Genomic DNA, 21,592 nt, shown 5'->3' on the forward strand with positions numbered 1-21,592 from the left:
AGGCCCCAGAGAGGCAGTGCAGCAGGTTCCTGGGTTCAAATCTTCCCTCAGCTACTGCTTAGCTGTGTGACCTTGGGCAAGTTACTTAGCCTTTCTATGCCCCAGTTACGTCATCAGTAATTTGGGGCTAGTAATCTCTTCTTCATAGGTTTGTTGCAAGATTAAATTAATTTACATTAAGGGCCAGGTGTGGTGACTCACACCTGTAATCTCAGCACTTTGGGAGGCCAATGTGGGCAGATCACCTGAGGTCAGGAGTTCGAGACCAGTCTGACCAACATAGCAAAACCCAGTCTCTACTAAAAATACAAAAAAAATTAGCTGGGAGTGATAGGGCATCTGCAGTCCCAGGTACTGGGGAGGCTGAGGCAGGAGGATCTCTTGAAACTGGGAGGTGGAGGTTGCAGTGAGCCTAGATCACACCACTGCACTCCAGCCTGGGCAACAGAGCAAGACTCCATCTCCAAAAAAAAATTTACTTTAAGAATTAGAACAGTTTATGACTGGTACATAGTAGATCCTCAATAGACACTAAAAATTATAATTATAATTGTTAATTATAATTATTATAATTATGATTGTTAATTATAATTATTATAATTATGATTGTTAATTATAATTATTATTATAATTATATGAGCAATTATTGGAAAGCTCTCACTCTTTCTAAAGAATTTGCATGAATAAAGGAAGACTAATTTTCTCAATGTCTTTTTAGTACACTCAGAATTTTCAGTACAGCAAATAATTTTCAGTGAAGTCAAAATTATTTAGATAAAATCTTCTCTTCATGCCCTAGCAGAAAATGTTCAGAAACAAAACGAAATAAAGAGACAAAGGAAAAAAAAAAAACTGGCAAGGGGTCAAGTTTTGAGAATTGTTTTCAAGAAGTCATTGTGTTCAGATTGGTGGAGCAGGCTACTGTAAACCGTAAGTAGGAAATGAGAACCCGTTGTGGGTTGATAAAATGGATGTCTTTTCAACTAAACAGATTGCTATCAGCCCAACAGAGCCAACTCATGTTCCTTTTTGCCTGGTCACTTCCTTTACTAAGTGTCTGTAAGAGCCGCCCATTTGGGTGTTTCTCAGGATTATAGGTTTTTAGGTCATACAGAAACCCTGGGGAACGCCTGAAAAGGCTAAACACAAGCAGTTACATTATGCACAAGCTGGATGACGCGACTCCACCGCTGCTGTGTGGAGCAGAGGCTGATGAACCCGAGCTTGTGTGAGCTTCTCTTGCGGCAAGTCCAGGGGTGGCCAGGAGCACGTGTTAGTCTGGTTAAGAGCTCTGCTCAGAAGTAGCCGCTGCAGCTGAAGGTTTTCGGGTGGGCTGAAGGCTGGGCCGCTCCTTCGTTCATTTCAGAAGTTGAACAGTGGGCCTTCTACACACGCTGTCTTTGTCATCCTCAGGCAGTTCCTCCATGGATGAGACACAGGGGCCTCTGGCCATGACTGTCCATCTTCTTGCCAACTCTGGGCACGGTTCGCTTCTGCAGAGGACTCTGGACCAGCTCCTGGATTGCATTTGCCCAGAGGTCCGGCTCTTTCAGGTGTCTGAACGGGCTAGTCCTGTGAAATACTGTGAAAAGTCCCACTCCAAGCGGTACCGGTTTCCAGGGATGTCCGTGTTGCTTTTCCTGCACAGAAGCCTGGGAGAGGATCGGCTATTTCGCGTCCTGGACTCTCTCCAGCATTCGCCATGGCAGTGCTACCCCACCCAGGACACTTGGGGAAGGCTGTGTCCCTACCTTTTTGCCAACCAGGAGTTCTACAGCCTGGACAGCCAGATGCCCATCTGGGGGGTGAGGCAGGTGCACTGTGGCTCCGAGATCCTGAGGGTGACGATCTACTGCAGTTTTGATAACTATGAAGACGCCATCAGACTCTATGAGATGATCCTGCAGAGAGAAGCCACCTTGCAAAAGAACAATTTTTGTTTCTTCGTGCTGTATGCCACCAAGAGCTTTGCTCTGCAGCTCTCCCTGAAGCAGCTGCCCCCGGGAATGTCAGTGGACCCTAAAGAGTCTTCGGTGCTGCAGTTCAAGGTTCGAGAGATCGGCCAGTTAGTGCCTCTGCTACCCAATCCATGCATTCCCATCAGCAGCACGAGGTGGCAGACTCAGGATTACGATGGCAACAAGATTCTGCTTCAGGTATTCCTGTTTCATCTTAGATCTTGTGGAGGCTCATGGAGCTGTGTAATTTTACATCGGAATGGGCCTAAGCTAGTGGTTCTCAGACTTGGTTGCACATTAGAGTCCCTCAGGGGCTTTTTAAAATTCCCACCCCAGGCCAGTTTGATCCAAATCTCTGGGAGCATCCAAGCCTTGGATGACTCTAATCTGTAACAGGGTTGAGAATCACTAATCTCGTAAAATCTCATCCGACAGATAAGAAAGTTCAGATTCCATGAATTCGCAGCTGACACAGGTACTTTATAGTAGAATCAGACAGGATTCTACTATAAAGATCAGAATCTTTACAAAGAATCAGCCTCCTTTCTCAGGCTTGCTGTTTAAATGCCTGTTAACTAGACCCATATCCTTTGCTTACTCTTTGGGCTCAAGAATGTCATAAGCTCTTCTCATCTGACCAAAGGAAGTTGAAGTCATACTTATGCTTACAGACTTTTTTTTCATTTTTCATTTTTTTATTTTTTAGAGATGGGAGTCTTCCTCTGTTGCCCAGGCTGGAGTGCAGTGGTGCCGTCACAGCTCCCTGAGGTCTCCACCTTCTGGGTTCAAATGATCCTCCTGTCTTAGCCTCCTGATTAGCTGGGACTACAGGCACGTGCCGCCATGTCTGGCTATTTTATTTTATTTCTAGAGACGGGATCTTACTATGTTGGCCGAGCTTGTTTAAGGATGTTAAGTTTGCAGTGCTATTGACTTAATTTTTATTTTTTATTATTATACTTGAAGTTCTGGGGTAAATGTGCACAACGCAGGTTTGTTACATAGGTATACATGTGCCATGTTGGTTTGCTATACCCATCAACTCATATTAACTTAATTTTTAAGCATCTTGCATCACTGTCAAATTTTACCACATACCAAGTTAGACAGAATGCTTTCTTTAAAAAATCTTGAAATTAAAGCCTTCCTTTGTAACCATCCTTGAAAACCTAACATAGCAAGTGTGTTTTTAGTCACGATAGCTGCCATGCATTGCCTTTCATGGTATGTGAGCCTGGGCGCTTAGTAGCTGTATGACTGTGGGCCTCAGTTTCTTCATTAGCACAATAAAGGCACCAGATAATTAGCATCTTCCTCTCTCATTTACAGTAAATGACCTGACACTCATAAAGTACATAATTAAGATAGTGCCAATAACTCAATTTTAGCTACTATTGTTCACATTATGCCCTATACTAAGGATTTTAAATTGATAATTTTATTTAATGCTTATAACAACCTACGAAGTTACTATTTTTCCCATTTTGGAGATAAGAAAACTGAACCCTCCAGGGGGTCAGTTATTTGCCCAAGACAGGAAGTATCTATCCACCCTGAAAGTTCATGTGGTCAGCTGCTGCAGTCCAGTGTATGTGTGTAAATGTGCATACAGGGGGATGAATGTGATGTTCACAGCAAAATATCCTGTGGCTTCTGTCCTTAAGAAATGGTCAGAAGCTCCTTAAGGCCTACTGGATAAAGTAATAAGAGACTACAAGATGAGATGTCTTTCCATTTGGTTAATTTTGTTGTCATCACTTTGACTTGTTAATAAAATATAAATCATACTGATTCTACATTAAATGATTTCTAAATTATTCACCTTCTTGTTCACATAAGGTAGATAGGCACTGTTTCTGTTAGTTGCCTATTATAAAACCCCATAATTTCCAAGGCACCTAAAATTTCTTTCAGTTTTAGCGACTCTCTAGTACTTAAAATCAACCTCATTGTCAAACAAAAATTTAATGTTCGTGCGCAGCAAGGGACATGATTTTAATCATTCTTGTCTTTAAGGCTGACTGACATTTTTGCTTTGGAACCACAGTTTAAACAACTTAGTTACTTTGGAAAGTTGAGTCATATTTGGGGAGGGTAGAAGAGTTTTTTGGATAAAGACAAACTCCATGAGTTGCATGAAGAGAGCCCTCTTGCTCTCTGGATTGTCCCAGGAGCCTGGCCACTTCTCAGGCATCAGCCCCTCACTCTTTTGTTTCTGAGACAGAGTCTCACTGTGTTGCTCAGGCTGGAGTGCAATGGCGTGATCTCAGCTCACTGCAACCTCTGCCTCCTGGATTCAAGCAATTCTTGTGCCTCAGCTTTCCCGAGTGCCTGGGACTACAGGAGCCTGCCAACACACCCAGCTAATTTTTGTATTTTTAGCAGAGATGGGATTTGACTATGTTGCCCAGGCTGGTCTCAAACATCTGGCCTCAAGTGACCACCTGCCTCAGCCTCCCAAAGTGCTGGGATTATAGGCATGAGCTACCAAGCCCAGCTGCCTCTCACTCTTGATAGCCCCCTTCTACATCACCTTTGTCCTGACCTCCAAACCTCAGGGACTTCTGCTGCCTCACTCCAAAACATGCTTTGATCTCCTCTTGTTAAGTCAATGAGTCTAAGCTTTTGCAAACAGAGTGGGAGATTGCCTTCTGGAAAATTCTGCTTCTGGTGTCATATAATAAAAGTGCCTGAGGAAAGTGTGCAGAGGCTCGGCCATAATCCAAAGACAACACATTATAACTCCCAGGTAGCTTTTCACTCTTCGAATGGAGTGAATTTTTCAGGATAGTAAATTCCTGGGTGTGTTGGCTCGGGCCTGTAATCCCAGCACTTTGGGAGGCTGAGGCGTGTGGATCACTTGAGGCCAGGAGCTTGAGACCAGCCTGGCCAACATGGCAAATCCCCCTGTCTGCTGAAAATACAAAAACTAGCTGGGCATGATGGTGTGCACCTGTAGTCCCAGCTACTTGGGAGGCTGAGGCAGGAGAATTGCTTGAACCAGGGAGGCAGAGGTTGCAGTGAGCCGAGATTGTGCCAGTGGACTCCAGCATAGATGACAGAGCAAGACTCTGTGTATTAGTTTGTTTCACAGTGCTGAGAAAGACATGCCTGAGACTGGGAAATTTACAAAAGAAAGAGGTTTAATTAGACTCACAGTTCCACGTGGCTTGCGAAGCCTCACAATCATGCAGAAGGCAACGAGGAACAGTCACATCTTACATGGATGGTGGCAGGCAAAGAGAGAGCTTGTGCAGAAAACTCCCATTTTTAAAACCATCAGATATTGGGAGACTCATTTACTATAAGTGAATTCATTTACTCATTCACTCATGCCTTAAATAGCACCCAAGTCACCTGTTGAATGCTTTGCTGCTTAGAAATTTCTTCTGCCAGATACCCTAAAATATTTCCCTCAAGTTCAAAGTTCCACAAATCTCCAGGGCAGGGGCAAAATGCTGCCAGTCTCTTTACTAAAACATAACAAGAGTCACCTTTATTCCAGTTCCCAATAAGCTCCTCATCTCCATCTAAGACCACCTCAGCCTGGACCTTATTATTCGTATCACTATCAGCATTTTTGTCAAAGTCATTGAACAAATCTCTAGGAAGTTCCAAACTTTCCCACATTTTCCTGTCTTCTTCTGAGCCCTCCAAACTGTTCCAGCCTCTGCCTATTACCCAGTTTCAAAGTCGCTTCCACATTTTCAGGTATCTGTTCAGCAATGCCTCACTCTACTGATACTAATTTACTATATTAGTTTGTTTTCACGCTGCTGATAAAGACATACCTGTGATTGGGCAATTTACAAAAGAAAGAGGTTTAATGGACTCACAGTTCCACGTGGCTGGGGAGGCCTCAAAATCATGGTGGAAGGCAAGGAGGAGCAAGTCACATCTTACGTGGATAGTGGTAGGCAAAGAGAGGGCTTGGGCAGAGAACTCCCGTCTTTAAAACCAGCAGATCCCGTGAGACTCATTCACTATCATGAGAACAACATAGGAAAGACCTGCCCCCATAATTCAGTCACCTCCCACTGGGTTCCTCCCATGACACATGGGAATTGTGGCAGTTACAGTTCAAGATGAAATTTGGGTGAGGACACAGCCAAACCATATCACTCTGTTTCAAAATGAAAAGAAAAGAAAAGAAAAAAAAAGAAAATCCAGCCTAAATTTCCTTGGGTCCTGGGGAGAGGGGCTGGGTAGCAAGTCTGACTTCTTTAAGTGAGTGGTCCAGGCCTTACACTGTGCTCAGGATCCAGATCCCAGCTCTGCTACCACTGTCTTGGCCCTATCCTCAGACAGGCATCCCCCAGGGTTGCCAGTTGGCTGCCAGCAGCTCTGAGGGCTACATCCTCCATGTGGGCTCTCAATGCCTTGCCCCACCATGGCCCAACAAAATGTCTGGACTTCAGTTGGAGCAACTTGGATCAGATTCTCTTCTCGAAATCAATTATTACATGCAGGAAAGTGAGATTATATGGATCCGTTTAGCCCTGAGGCAAAGGCTCTGCCTTCTACCCCTAGATGCTGTGTGGTGTTCTGTGGGACTCTTAGGGAAGGTTGTGGGTCTCCAGAGATCAGGGCAGAGGAGACAAATATAGAGTGGCCCCAAATGCAGCCATGTTCAGAAAAAGCAAGAAAATAATACCTACTAAAGGAAGAACCATAACCACAAACTAACCTCTCTGCAGACCATCCCTCCACATGGCCAGGATGGAGGCGTGTGAGCAGGAGGCCTGAGTGTGAGGGGAGCTAGGCCGAGGAGGGGGCGGTGAGAAAGCTTTCCTGAGGAGCGATGCCCAGATCTGCCTGAGCTGGATGGCCCAGGAGGAATTAGCCAGTTGGAGAAAGGAGCAAGGGTGTCCCAAACAGGTGACCGTGGGTGACGGTGTTGGTATGGTGCTGCTTAGCAGGCCATGCTCAGCAAACTTCCTGAGGTTTCATGTGGCTGGAGTGAAGGGAGGGGGAATCAGGGGAAGGGGATGGGCAGGTGGCCTGAGGCTGGATCAGCGGGAACATGGTTAGCCACTGGAAAGTAAGCGCCGAGAGCGGGGGGACCTTTTGGGCTCGCTCCTGTGAACCCACAACCTAAGGTCAGTGTCTGACACATGGTAGGCAAAAACATCCTTCTATGAATGAACCCAGGCTAAGTAGCTTCTATTCCATCCTTGGTGTAATGAGCAGTCACTGATGGATCCTATGAATGGAACTGACATGGATTATTTGTGTTATGAGGGTCAAATGAGAGAATGTACATGGAGGTGCTTGGTAAAGTGGAAGCTCCTGGAGACCATGTAACTGTGGTGCAATTGTCATCTGTGCATATGAGAGGCTGTCGGCTGTCTCTGCCAGCACACCCGTGAGCAATGCATTTTCCACGTGACCTCTTGCCATTGCAGACCGTCTGATGCCTCTTAGAGGCTAGAATGGATGGTTTTGATGAGAGTGATATGAGGGTATCAAATAGATGCTCAGTAAATGAATGTATGAATACATGAGAAGGCAAGTCCATGTTTATTCATTCCTCAGAACTTTGTTGAGTTCCTGCTCTGGGCAGGACACTGTTTTTCCTTTGGCAGTTTTAATTCTGCTATCTCAGTTCTTAGTGGGTGCAAAATGATAGTGGGTTCAACCTTCCCTTTATTCGTTCAAACAGTCCCTCTGCTTTTCTCCCTGTGCTTTTGCCTCTGGTGGTAGGGACAGTGTCAGCGTGTTCTGAGGGAAGGTAGCATGGGTGATGATGTCCCGCTCTTTTTTAAAACCTCCTGCAACTTAAACTGTGCCCTCAGTCAAATAAGCTATTTTGTCAAATCAACCACATGCAGTATCTCTAGTCAGTTACTGCAGGCTTTCAGCTTTCCACAGCTGAGTCCCATGTCCAAAGTTGTGTTTTTTGTACTTTTTATAGATTTTTTTTTCAATTTTTCACATTATGGTTCCTCTTCCCTGATTCACCTGCTGAAGCATTCATCTCCTGGCCACCCCCTGGCATGGGCAATCCAAGGGGAGAGCCCATGACTTTGGTGTTGGGCTCTGGCAGACTCTGAATTCTAGGTCACTTGGTTAGTATTGATGACCTTCTCATTCTGTTTGATGTACAGTAGGCAAACTTTATAAATGAAATGATAAACCTCCCTCAAGGCCACTTGAAATGCTCCAGCAAGGTCTATATTTCATGGCCCTGTGGGAGATGTGAAAGCCATGCCCTTGTTAGCCTTTGGGTGGGTGCTCTGTGTGGGATCCCACTGCCCTGGTGGTCTAATGAGGAGCTGGACCCTCCTGCAAGTGCCTGCAGTACCAGGCAGCCTGCAGGAAATGCACTGTAGAGCTGCAGCCACCCACCTTGTGTGTAGAGAAGGAGAAGGTGAAATTGACTGAGGATGTCAAGTAACATGGAGGACGTGTGACTTGGGGGATGACCGAATGGGCTGTAGGGAAGTGTAGGGCTGGAGAGTTCAAAGGAGTTTAGAAAATTTTTGGTCCACTGAAAATGGGTTCAGGAGGACACAAAATGGGATTTGAAGAAATCCATTTATTATGGTGTTTAGAGAAGGGGCAGACATACTCATACCTATAATACATAATTTAGGACCATAATCCTGTTAGCATCAAATAGGACACCCTGGAAGGGGGCTTGGCTGACCTCTTCAGAGGGGACTTCCATTTTCCAGTCAAAGCAGGTGCAGTTTTGAAATAGGGAACTCATAATAGAAATAGGAGGTTAAATTTCATGGGTAGACTGGACTGAATTTGGCAGTAATTGGACACGGAGGGTGAAGAAGAGGAAGGTGATGATGAGTCTGGACACATTGGGCTTGAAGTGCTTGCAGGTCTTTCAGATGAAAAGAATCCATGGTCAGGTGGTCTCTGAGGGCTGGAACTCAGGAGGGGGCATGGGCTATGGACACAGGTGGGGTTGGTGGCTGAAGCCCTGGGAAGGATCGACATTACCAAGGAAGAGAGTGTAGAGGGAGAGGAGGTAAAGACAGTGCCTGGAAAATGTGTGCACTTCCGGAGGAGAGGGAAGAAGAACCAGAGCGAGATGCTGAGAAGAAGCAACCAGAAAACCAGGAGGGTGAGGAGATCATGGTGTCATGGAAGTCAATGTCGCTTGGTGGCTTGCAGTCCCTAAGATGTGGCTTCTCAGGTGTGCTAGAGCAGAGCCTTCAGGTTCTGTCCTGGTCTCCTCACCGGGCCCCCAGTTGCTTGTGTGTTGCCATTGCGCCTCGAGATGTTGGCACCTGGGACTACAGGTGTGTGGCACCATGCCCGGCTAATTTTTGTATTTTTAGTAGAGATGGAGTTTCACCATCTTGGCCAGGCTGGTCTCGAACTCCTGACCTCGTGATCCGCCCACTTCGGCCTCCCAAAGTGCTAGGGTTACAGGCATGAGCCACCGTACCCTGCCAAGTGTTTCCTTTTCATTAGAGGCTCTTTTCCAGCTTCCAATTAAAAATAAGTTTGTTGACAAGTATCGGGGGAATCTTTCCTCCAACTGATTTAATTGGTAAACGTCCGAGTGGTGTATGTTCACGCCCGCTGGTGGGATTCCTTCCTGTGTGGTTTCTCCTCTTTGTGGACCTTGCTCTCCCATTTGTTTGCTCACTTGATGAACTCAGGCATTTTCAGTCTCTCTTCTCTGTTACCAGAGGCCCTCGTCATCTCCTTCAAACTCAAACAAGCAGATTTTCCTTGGCTCGATGGCTCTGATATCTTGCCTTCTTTCTATGCCTGGCTTCTCAGTTGAGCTGTCTGTTTTTGCCCCCTTCTGCTGCAAACTGATGGTGCTTCTCCCTCTGCCATTCTGCACGCTGAGCCTTCCTCTAGCAGTTGATGAATCTGCTCTCTGGAGGGCCAGCAGTGCTTGAGGACAAGACATCAGTAGCATTGGTACATGTGGGCCACTCCTGCCTTCTTGAAATCTTCTCCTCTGTGGGCTGCCATAACCCAGTTCTTTTAATTAAGGGGTTTATTTTCTCTGACTATTCCTTTTCTGTGTGTGTGTGTGTGTGTGTGTGTGTGTGTGTGTGTTCAAAGACTCAATTGTTTCTTCCTCTCTCTAAATCATGTTTTCTCAACCTTGACACTGTTGACATCTTTTGGATGAGATAATTCTTTGTTGTGTGGGGTGTCTGGTGCGTTGCAGAATGTTTAGTGGCAGCCCTGATCTCTATTAGTCGGATGTCAGTAACACTGGCCCACTCACCCCTGAGTTGTGACAACCAAAAATGTTTCTAGACTTTGCCAAATGTCCCTTGGGAGACAAAAATCACCCCAAATGAGGACCACTGCTCTGCACCAAAGATCTCCCCACTGAGGTTATGAAATAAAAATCACCCTGTGGATTTGGTTATCACTTTCGTTCAACTTAATCCTGTACTTGAATTTCCTCTGTCTCTTGAGGTTTTAGCCTCTTTCCTACTCCCTGTAAGACCATTTAAACATGATGTCTCATCCCCATCCCAAACTCAATCCAGGCAACACCAAGTCATCATCTGCAACCCTCCTCTCCCCACCCCCGACTTCTCCAGCTCCGTTCATTCTTCTCCCATTTGGCCAGATTTTGAAACACCAGTTGTTTTTAAAGCCTCGTTTTTTTCTCAGAACCCCCACATCCAATCAGTCCCCAGCTGTTCTAATTTTCCTTGGGAGTCATTTCTGCTTCCTGCCTTCCTGCTTTAAGCCCACGTTGCTTCAAACGCAAATTATTATGACAGCATCAGCTCTTCGCCCTGGCTCCAGGCATTCTGTTTCCTCCTGCACAGCGCTATCAAAATACATTTTGAAATCACTGCCAAATTTATGTTCCTTCTCAGTTCAATAACAAAAGGTGAGAAAATAAAATTAAAATGCCCCTGTCTGGCTTTAAAGACCTTCACATCAGACCTCTACTAGAATCTCCCTTTGCAGGCCAGTTGTGGTGGCTCACGCCTGTAATCCCAGCACTTTGGGAGGCTAAGGCAGGTGGATCACTTGAGGCCAGCAGTCTGAGACTAGCCTGGCCAACATGGTGAAACCCCATCTCTACCAAAAAATATAAAAATTAGGCTGGGTGTGGTGGCGCCTGCCTGTAATCCCAGCTACACGGGAGGCTGAGGCAGAGAATTCGTTGAGCCTGGGAGGTGGAGGCTGCAGTAAGCCAAGATCGTGCCATGGCACTCCAACCTGGGCAACAGAGCGAGACTCCGTCTCAAAAAATAAAATAAAATAAAGGATCTCCCTTTGCCACCTCACTTCTTCACCATCCCAGCCTTCTTACCCTCCTCTTGCCTCCAGAGCTCTGGGCTCACTCCCACATGTTTTCTATATTTTATGTATTGTGTATTTGCTTTCTATATTTTATGTATTGTGGTAAAATATGTGAGACAAAAACTTACCATTTTCACCTTTTAAAAAAATTTAGGAAGCCTTCTTTCTTTTAAAAAATTGTGGTAAAATACACATAACAATACTTTTACCATCTTAACTATTTTTCGAGGGTACAATTCAGTGGCATTAAGCACATTCACAGTGTTGTGCGACCATCACCACTATCCATTTCCAGAACTTTCTCGTCATCCCAAACAGAAACTCGTACCCGTTAAATCAAACTCACCGTTCTCCCGCACCCTTGGTAACCTCGATTCTACTTTCTGTCTCTGAGTTTGCCTATTCTTGGTACCTCATATAAATGAAATCATACAATATTTGTCTCTTTGTGTTTGACTTCACTTACCACGATGTTTTCAAGGTTAATCAGTGCTGTAGCATTTATTACAATTTCATTTACTTTTATGGCTGAATACTATTCCATGCTATGTATATCTGTATCCGTGCGTTACTTGAGCTACTCCTTAGCCAACGATGCCTTTCATTTAATCTTCAATTATCCAATTTCAAGGCTCTGATCAAACTCCACTTCCTCTTTGAAACCTCCCACGAAGCTCAAGGGCACATTAATTCCCATTCCTGAGTAGAACATTGCATACCTAAATATTTGCAACACATAACTGATTATATATTTTCCCTTTCTTGTATTTTATAATGTGGGACTTTATGACTCTCCTTCTCTTTTCAGTATTTTATTACGCATGTTTCTTTCCAGTAGAATACTTGGCAGACAGCTGCTTCTGAAATACTTGTTGATTGACTGACTACTTGTTTTCAGGAAATCAGTTTATCTCTTTAAAGAAGGTATATACAGAAACTGGTTAGGCATAAGCAAGTGTGTGTTTCATTTTGTTTTATCAACAGATATTTAGCTGTATTCGTTTCTATTTTCTTTATTAGTAATTTAGAATAAAAGAACATAGTGGCTCTGCAAGTAGATAATTTATTTTCTTCTTCTCTAGCATTTCTTGAGGGCTCTGTGTTTTCATTTCTGAGTCTCTCAGCTGTACACTCTCAGGCTCTGTTACCTCCCTCTTAGTTTCTCTCATTCCCCTCCCATTCTCCAGCCCCACCCGCAGCATACCCCCACCCCAAATACACACACTCCCACTTCTACACCCTTGCTCAATTATGTTGCTGTGAAAGAGGCATTGCTCAGGAGGGTCCTGCTATTACAGGAGAGCACGTTGCCATTGGTGGTTTTGGCCAATTGATGAAAATAAGTACCTTTCAAAGGATCAGTTAATTGCAAAAGTCTGGTTTCAACTCTAAAGTGAGCCTGACACTATTTAGAGGTTTCTTATTATCTACCTAAATTGTTTCCACGAAGTCATTTTTTTCCCCAGTGTTGAAGAAATCCTCTCTTGCTATATCTTCTTGGAATCACTTGTAAAAGAAACATTGTTTTCCCTTCATGATAGGAGTCTGCCCCTTAACAGCTTAATCATTTTTCAATGATGTACTTTCTCTTGTTTTTCAAGAGTTTAGAATTATAAATGAGTGACAATCTTTCTGTTAATCACATAATGCTGATGTTCCTTGAACTTGAAGAACCTAGCTCTCAATCTGTAACATTTTACAAGTATTTCTTAGAAAGATGATCTCTAAATGATCAGAATTCCTACAAATGCATTTCAATTTGTTTTTTGGCAAGAGCTTAATTCTCCCTGAAGGGATTCATCTCATTCACTCAGCATGATGTTTCTCCTGGAAATTCTTCATTCCAATGCCAAACATCTGCATTTCTATGTTAATAATGTTACACTCACTTTTGCCCTATGTTTTAAGGATCTTAGACTTCTCTTTAAAAAAAGTGGACATTCTCCTCTCTTAAGAAGATTGTGCAAATGTCTAGCCATAGTAATAAAAATCATTATGAATTTTCTTAAGACTTTATGTTCACCTAATATAGAATAATTTGGGGCCTAGTTTATAGATGCTACATTCTCATTCGTTTCTATGTGCAAAAATTCATATTTTGTTAAGCATTAAGTTTGTTTATTTATATAACAGATATTTAGTGATTACTTATTGAATATTAGGCACTCAGGTAGGCACTGGACATGATAACAAAGAAGGTGTATACAACCCTGCTATTCCAGATTGCAAAGTCTATGGGAAGATACACAGGAGTAAATAGCCAAGTACAAAATGGTGTGGCTAGTACTCAAATATGAGAAGTTCAAACTGTGCTGTGAGAGCTAGTAATAATACTAATGATGATGATAATAACAAATGCACGCATGGCACGGCTATCATTTAATCTTCACAACTCTACGATGTTGGCACTTATTTATCTTCTTTTCCATATAAGGAAACTGAAGGACAGAAATATTAAGTAAATAGTCTAAAATCCTACTGCTAATAAGTGGCAGAGTGGATATTTAGTGACACCTAAATCAGATTTAGTGATATTGAGAAGGCTTCCTTCTCAATGCTGTGCAAGCTTGGAGCTAACAATGAGAGGAAGTTTCAGGAAAAAGGGCTAGAGGAGGCACATCCCACATAAAAGGAATAATATATATAAACCCTGGCATAGGAAAGGGCAAATCATGTTCAATTTCAGCAGGTGGAGGCTGAAAGGGAGAAAGTGGTGAATTACCAGTGTGGTGTAAGAAGAGGCAGACAGTAAAGGGTGAGGCAGGCCACATCCAAGGGCTTAGATTTTTATCTTCAGAAGAGTAGGGCGTCATTGAGGCAGGATGACGGTGTAATCCAATCCTCTGGTAGGGGAGCGGAGAATGGATTTGTGGGAGGTGACAGCATCTGTGGGGACTTCCACTGGATGGCCACTGCTGTAATTCAGACAAGAGTTCATGACGGCTTGCTCCAGGGTGAATGACAGTGGGAGCAGAGTGAGTGAGTGGAATGTCAGCGATCTATAAGAGGAAGTATCCATGGGGATGGGTGGCTGGTTGTACCTGGGGTATGGAGAAGGGTGACCGATGCTCTTGCTTGGGTCCTGTGGACGCTAATGGTGCCATCTTTTAAGATAGGAAAAAGAGAAAGCAGAACAGACTTGGTGTGAGAGGGAGATGAGTTCATGGTGCAGATGATTTGGGGCAGGTTTTGTTTGAGGGATTGGTGGCTGGAAGGCAGTTGGATAGATAGGTATGAAGCTTAAGAGACAGATGAAGCTTACGGGACAGATCTGAGGTGTAGGTACACTTTTGGGAGCCTTCATCATTTAGATGATAACTGAAGGCCTAGATGCCCATGAGATTGCCCTGGGGCAGGTAAAGTGAGAAGAAAAGAGGAACCAGGCCAGTTCTGAAGAACGAAAACATTAAATGAACCAACAAGGGAAGAGGCTCCCTTAATGGAAATGGAGAAGGGACGGAGGGAAAGGCAGGAGAAAATCCAGTGGAATTTGTTGGCAAAGAAGCTGAAGAAAAAGACTTTAGGACGAAGAGTACAGACTTCAATGTCAAGTTCTACCAAGAACTCAAGAAAAATGAAGGACAAGTGGGCTGATTGTAGATGATCTTCGCAAGAGCAATTTCAGTGGAGTGGTAGGAGAAATTTACCAGCGTGGTGTAAGAAGAGGCAGACAGTAAAGGGTGAGGCAGGCCACATCCAAGAGCTTAGATTTTATCTTGTCAGTGGCATGAGTAGAGAAAATAAGGGGAGGTTTGTAGAAAAACATGACTGTACACAAATTTCCTATAGAGGTTTGACAGTGAAGGGGAGGAGAGAGAAACCTGGAGGGAAAGAGAGGGTGGAAAGAATGTGTTTTTCAAGACAGGAGACTTGAGCAAGTTTAATTGCTGTTGGAAAGGAATAGGCAGAGAGAGAGAAAGAGGAGAGGGAGAGAGATTAAACATCCAAGATAAGAAAGTGGGAAAAATGAATAATTGATAAGTCGGGGTCACCAAGAAGGTGGGAGGTGATGGGAATCTTGGCCCAGGGACCGGTCACTTTCACCTAGAGAGAATGGTGAAGCTGCAGGTAAGTTTCGCGATAGCAACGAGAGTGTTGCTAACTGGTGACAGCATCTGCTTTCTTGGTAATCTAGATGGTGAGACCACCTGATGAGACAGAGCGGGGGCGATGGTGCCGCTGAAGGTTTCAGGACAGTTCTGAAGGTTTTAACAGCTGCTGGTTAAATGGAGAGAAGTGACGAAAGAAGCAGGCAGACTGGCAGATAGCCTGGGAGAGGCTGGAAACCACACCATCATGGGGCAACCATTTCACAGACACATGCGTTTCTGTGGCATCCTGAGCACATGTTCAGAAAATGTAGGCAGGTAGATGGATGAAAGGTGGGGAGATTTTGTGGGAGTCTGTGACAGAATGGGAATAGCGAGGGGAATTGGAGGTATTGGCGAAGAAATGGTTGAAGTGATAGTCTTTGGACTCAGATTGGCTCTGAAAGGCAGTGCGGATGGGTGGGGTTTACAGGGAGAAGCTGGGGATTGGGAGTGTTGATGTTGAAGAGCAGATGTGATGGGGAATTGAGTGCTGGAGCCCGTGGCCTCAGAGTGCCCGGCTTAAATAGAATCTTTCAAAGATGGGACTTTTGCAGGTGGAGAAGGCCCAGTGGAGGGGCTGTGGGACTGAGTGACAGAGGTGAGTGCAGGGGTGAGCTGGGCTGGCCCAGGAGGGCGCTTCCTGGCTGCCCTGAGATGTCTCAGCACTGGTTGGGGCTTCAGGACCAATTTCATTGTGATCTGACATTGATTTAGGTGGCAAGAGGGAGATTACTCAGGCTTCTCTCCCTGTTCACAGTTGCTAGAGAATGAAATACAAGCCCCAGAGTCAAAGTTATTGATTTCTTTCTCCAGATTGGATAATCTAATATCAACCCTGAACCATTTCTGAGTATGGAAATATCCATGCCAGTTTCCATTTCTAGAAGAAAAAGATGTCATTGGGTCAAATAAAAAGGTACATTATGATACAAGGACAGTGTCAAATGATTCTCCAAGAGGCAATGATGGTAGTTGGCCCTTTGAAGGACTGAGGGAGTTTGTTCTCCAGGGGAAGGGAAACCCCAGCTGACATTTCGGAGATAGAATTTTTTCCTCCTGATTTTGAAAGGATAAGCAAATAGTTTTCATTGGACAGTGAGAATTTGGGGGTGATTTGAGGTTGGGGTGGGGAGAAGGCTTTACTTTTTATTTTACTCATTGGTACAATGAAATTATTTTTATGGTGATAAATTACTACTTTTATAATAAAACTTTAAAAAAAAAAAAAAAAAAAGTGAAAAAAAAAAAAAAGAAAAGAAAGGAAAGAAGAAAGAAAGAAAAAAAGAAGAAAGGAAGGGAGGGAGGGCGGGGGTGTGGAATTAGAGCAAAAAGAAATATAGAGAGAGATAGCTAAATGAAATTAGGCAAAGAGTTTTTCAGAAATGTGGAGGAGAAGTTCGGCTGTATGTGATAAGAAACAGACTCACAGCAACTGCAAGGTAACTGACTACTCGAAGCCTAGCTTTTCTGGCTCCATGGCAGTAGTTTCCAAACTTTGTTGCACATTAGAATTACCTGGGGAGATTTATCAACTGTGATAGCCAGGCGTACTCTGAACTGATGAAATCAGGAGGTCATGGGCTGGGAGCAGGTTTCATTGTTTTTTAATGATTCCAGGATGTTCCCTTGTGCAGCAAAGTTTGGAAACAGAAATTTCTCCTATGGGTTTGCATAAGGTCACGTGCCGCAGTGCAGTGGGCATCCCTTCAACAGTGTCGCCCCCTAGAGAGAGTTTCTGATGCTGGCGGAAGCTCTCTTCAGCACACTCTGGGGCACCACACTCAGCTGTGGTTCAGTACAAACACATCTGGGATGGGGGTTTCAGGTGTGTGTGGCTCTCTAATGAACTGGCTTGGCCCAGGGGTTGAATTTAGATATTCTAGAATAGTAGTGTTCAAGCTGGTTCTGGGAAGCCCTGGGAAACTAGAGAGGGGGTCCAGTAGGCAGAGGCTACCCTCTGCACTTCAACCAGGGCTGCTCTAATTAGATTGTTTCATATTTTGGACTACCAGTTAATCCCAGCCAAGGCAGGTGGATCACTTGAGGTTGGGAGTTTGAGACCAGCCTGACCAACATGGAGAAACCTCATCTCTATTAAAAATACAAAATGTAGCTGGGCGTGGTGGAGCATGCCTGTAATCCTGGCTACTCGGGAGGCTGAGGCAGGAGAATCACTTGAACCTGGGAGGCGGAGGTTTCAGCGAGCTGAGATTGCGCCATTGCACTCCAGTGAAACTATCTCTCTCTCTCTCTCTCTCTATATATATATATATATACACACACATAAAAAGAGAGAGAGAGAGAATCATTGATCTAGAATAGGGCTTGGTCAACTGTGGCCCGGGAACTAAAAATAGTTTTCTATTTTTACATGATTGGAAAAAAAATTCACGACACATAAAAAGATATGAGATTCAAATTTCAGGGTTCATACATAGAGTTTTACTGAACACAGCCATTCATTTATATATTGTCTATGGCTGCTCTGCGGCAGAGTTGGGTAGTTGGGATAAAGACCATATGGCCGGCAAACCCTCAGATATTTACTGTCTGGCTCCCTGCCGAAAATATTTGCCAACTTCTATTCTAAAAGAATCAATGGAAGCCCTTGTTTTTTTGTGTTTGTTTTTGCAGTTTGGTAATAGGCATCTCATCATTTCTATCAGAAAATTGAGAGAATGTACATGTGCGTCATCTGTACAACGAATACGTTCTTTGTGTGTGTGTGTGTGTGTGTGTGTGAGAGAGAGAGAGAGAGAGAGAGGGAGAGAGAGAGAATTTACTCATTTCTAGACCTGTTTTCTCACTGCCCTGATTTCTGCCTTCTTGCCTCGTAAGATAAATATGTATCATTTTTTTTTCTCCCTTGAAATAGACTTCATTTTTTTTTTACAGCAGTGGTAGGTTCACAGCAGAATTAAGCAGAAAGAACAGAGAGTTCCCATATACCACCTTCCCTCCCAAAAGAGCATCCTTTCCTGTCAACATCCCTTATCAGAGTGGTACATGTGTTACAACTGGGGAACCTACAATGACACATCACCATCACCCAAAGCCCATAGGGTACATTAGGGTTCATTCTCGGTGTCATACATTCTGTGGGTTTGGACAAATGTATAAGGATGTGCATCCACCATTACACTATCATGCAGAGTAGTTTCACTGTCCTAAAGTCCTCCATGCCCCACCTATTCAACCCTCCCTCTCCCCACCCCTGGTTGATCTTTTTACTTTCTTCATAGTTTTGCCTTTTCCAGAGTGTCGTATAGTTGGCATCATATGGTCTCTCTCTGTCACCCAGGCTGGAGTGCAGTGGTGCAGTCATAACTCAATTTAACCTTGAACTCCTGGGCTCAAGGGATCCTCCTTCTTCTGCCTTCTGAATAGCTTCTGCCTTCTGAATAGACTATAAGTGTGCACCACACGTCTGGCTAATGTTTTTATTTTTTGCTAGTTGTCCAAGCTGGTCTTGATTTCCTGGCCTCAAGTAATCCTCCCACCTCAGCTTCCCAAAGGGCTAGGATTCCAGGCATGAGCCCAGATGGGCGTCTTTCAGTTAGTAGTATTTATTTCAAGTTCTTCCGTATCATTCTTCTTGATATTTGATTAAGGGCTGGGCCAGGTAGGGATGGATCCTGGATACCAATTTCCAAGGGCTGTTATTAAAATGGAAAAAATGGACTTTTTCCAGAAATCTTCTTGGGAAGAGTGTTGTGCATGGACTAGGATGCAAGGCTCCCAAGGGTCAAAGTCTTAAAGGGGAGGTCAGTGAACTCCATTCTGTGGAGGGAGAATGCAGTCAACTGTGGGGTGAGTGTTTTGCTGAGTGGGGTCTGTAAGTTTGTAACCAGAGTGGAATTGCTAAGAAATAAAACACCTGAAGTTCCATATAAGATGTGCCCCCTTTTTGTTTTCTCCCACAATACCAGTCCTCTAATCTAAATAAATGGTGCCCCAAGAATTTAAAGGACATTGCTGCCAAATTTTTAGCCTGCCTGGAGTGGTCCCATGTCTTAGAATGGCCCAAGATACATATTTTTATTAGAAGGATCACCAGCTTTGGAAGATTGAATTCTTACTTTAATCCTTAACTTTAACCACATGTTTTGGTGGCGTTTTAAATTTCTTTTTTTGCATGGTTGCTAATAAATACATCATTAACAACATCCAGTGAGGTCACTAAATGACATGTGTGAATGTCTGCATTGTTTGAACAACTTGCTGTACCAGAAATGTGGTGTTGTCAATTGACCATTTGATTCCCAAAGTCTTAACCTTATCAAAAACTTAATTTAGGGAGTCTCAGAGAGAGGTATTTGGAACTGGGGCTGATTAGATACCTCATAATTATATTGTACTTAGCACTTCTGTTCAATTCAACCAAATTTACTGAAAGTCTGCTATGGACATGGCATGGCAGAGGGTGAATGAGGCATAGTCAGCTCTTGGCACTTAGTTAATGGAAATTATGTTTTGTATGTTCCTCCTTTTCTTTTCCTGTAGGTCCAGCTGAATCCAGAACTTGGTGTTAAGAATGGCACCTTGGGAGCTGGCATGCTTCCCCTGGGCTCCGGGCTGACTTCTATCTCTGCAAAGAGGACCTTAGAACCCAGGATCCAGAGGAACCAGGGCAAGAGGTCCCAGGGGCATTCTCTGGAGCTTCCTGAACCCACTGGGAGCCCCACATCAGAGAGCTGTGGTGGCACTTTGTGGAAAAGCCCTGGCCGGTCATTCCAGACCAGCAACCCAGCTATGGGTTCCCACCTACACCTGTCTTCTCATCACCTTGAATCCGGGGCCAGAATGAAGGTCCTCAACCGAGAAAACAACTTTCAGAAGCTTGAGGCCGAGACGAATGTTGACACTGGGTTCACCATCATAAATTCTGAACCCACGCAGATTTATTTTGGTGGATTTCCAAGGGATTTGCAGACCAGCCAGCCACCATTCTGCTTGCCAGCCTCTTCCTTGGGGGTGGCTACCTCCAAAAACAACAGTGTCCTTAAGGAAAGAGTCTCTCCTTTGCCACTTGCTGGCCAAAGGGACCTTGGTACCAGGAAGACAATTTCAAAATGTCTCTTTCATGTGCAAGTTCAGGGTGAAGAAAAAGAAGAAGACGAAGAAGAATTCTTTATATAGCATAAAATAAATGTGGTTTTCTAAAACACAAGATCAGATAGAATGTTCTAGAAATGGAGTACGGACCCAGAATCAGCCTGTTAGTTGTTCATCTGAGAGGGTCTGAATGCTCCCCATGCACAATCTGTATTGATTTTGTTTCAAATGTTCAAAGTCTAAAGGTGCTGGGAATGATTGTTTATTTGCAATCACAGTCATAAGAGAACACAGCCAACACACAGGGAAAAAACCGAATGCCTTTGTTCCCTGGAGATGCACTAACCCAGCTGGATGTGTTGAATCCAGCACCTATCAGGATAATTGCATTGTATGCAAATGAATCGGTATGTTATACAACACTAATTAGTGTCTGTAATTTGGTTTTAATTTTTACTTAGGTTGCATAGCTCATCCCCCTGGACAATATGGACTGCTATTTATCCTTCAATGCTTTTTAATTTTCATGTGACCTCTTTTGGTAACTAGGCCTTGTTCACCACATACCCTCTTGTGATTTTGCCTTTGAAGTTGTTTGTATCTGGAAAGAGTGAAAATGCAAAGAGTTTTGAAAATTATAAACAGTTAATTTTGTTTTCCTGTTTAATGAGCCAAAATACTGGAAGCCAGAAAATCAGGTTAAAAACAAATGCTAGGCTCTAGGGTTTTCCTGCTCATCTGCTTCTCATTTGTTTCTGCACTATGTCAAAGAGGACAGTGGTTCTTGCTACAAACCAAAGAGAAACGTTGAGCACAGTGGGAAAATTGGACTGGTTAATCTGGTCACTGGAGCAGGACTTGGGTTCTTCTGGCCACATTTTGACTCCCAGATTCCTTTACAAAACACACTCATTCATTCATTTATATATATTCATCCAATAAACATTTTTTTGAATGCCTATATTTGAATAAGACATGGTGTATATGGTACATATACATTCTGGGACCATGAAACCCAAAAAAGTATTTATGGTTTCACCACTATAATAAATTCATTCTACCAACTCTTAAAAAGATATTGAATTCCAAATACCTTCCTCCAAAAACTTTTTCCACAGTTGAGGCCCACACTTGCCACATAATGGTGTAATAAGCATTTGCAACCTGCAGATGGAGACTGGGCATATTGTGAATTGCAATTATAATTGCAATGGACAAATTCTCAGTTGCCCA

The 21,592-nt window shown here is 43.8% G+C and overlaps 1 protein-coding gene across 2 annotated transcripts; it reads left to right on the forward strand.

Annotated features, from left to right (window-relative positions):
• The first annotated feature begins 1,093 nt into the window (after positions 1-1,093).
• FAM124B (family with sequence similarity 124B) lies at positions 1,094-21,320 on the forward strand. Of its 2 annotated transcripts, XM_011995064.1 has the most exons (3): positions 1,094-2,156; positions 2,665-2,789; positions 19,808-21,320. In XM_011995064.1, exons 1-2 carry the CDS (start codon positions 1,425-1,427, stop codon positions 2,749-2,751), a joined length of 819 nt encoding a protein of 272 aa, XP_011850454.1. In that variant the 5' UTR covers positions 1,094-1,424; the 3' UTR covers positions 2,752-2,789; positions 19,808-21,320. The 2 variants fall into 2 exon arrangements, with proteins under 2 accessions (XP_011850454.1, XP_011850453.1); XM_011995063.1 differs by lacking the exon at positions 2,665-2,789.
• Positions 21,321-21,592: the final 272 nt, after the last annotated feature.

This window comes from Mandrillus leucophaeus, unplaced genomic scaffold (genome assembly GCF_000951045.1).
Source record: "Mandrillus leucophaeus isolate KB7577 unplaced genomic scaffold, Mleu.le_1.0 Scaffold469, whole genome shotgun sequence".
Lineage (NCBI taxonomy): Eukaryota > Metazoa > Chordata > Mammalia > Primates > Cercopithecidae > Mandrillus > Mandrillus leucophaeus.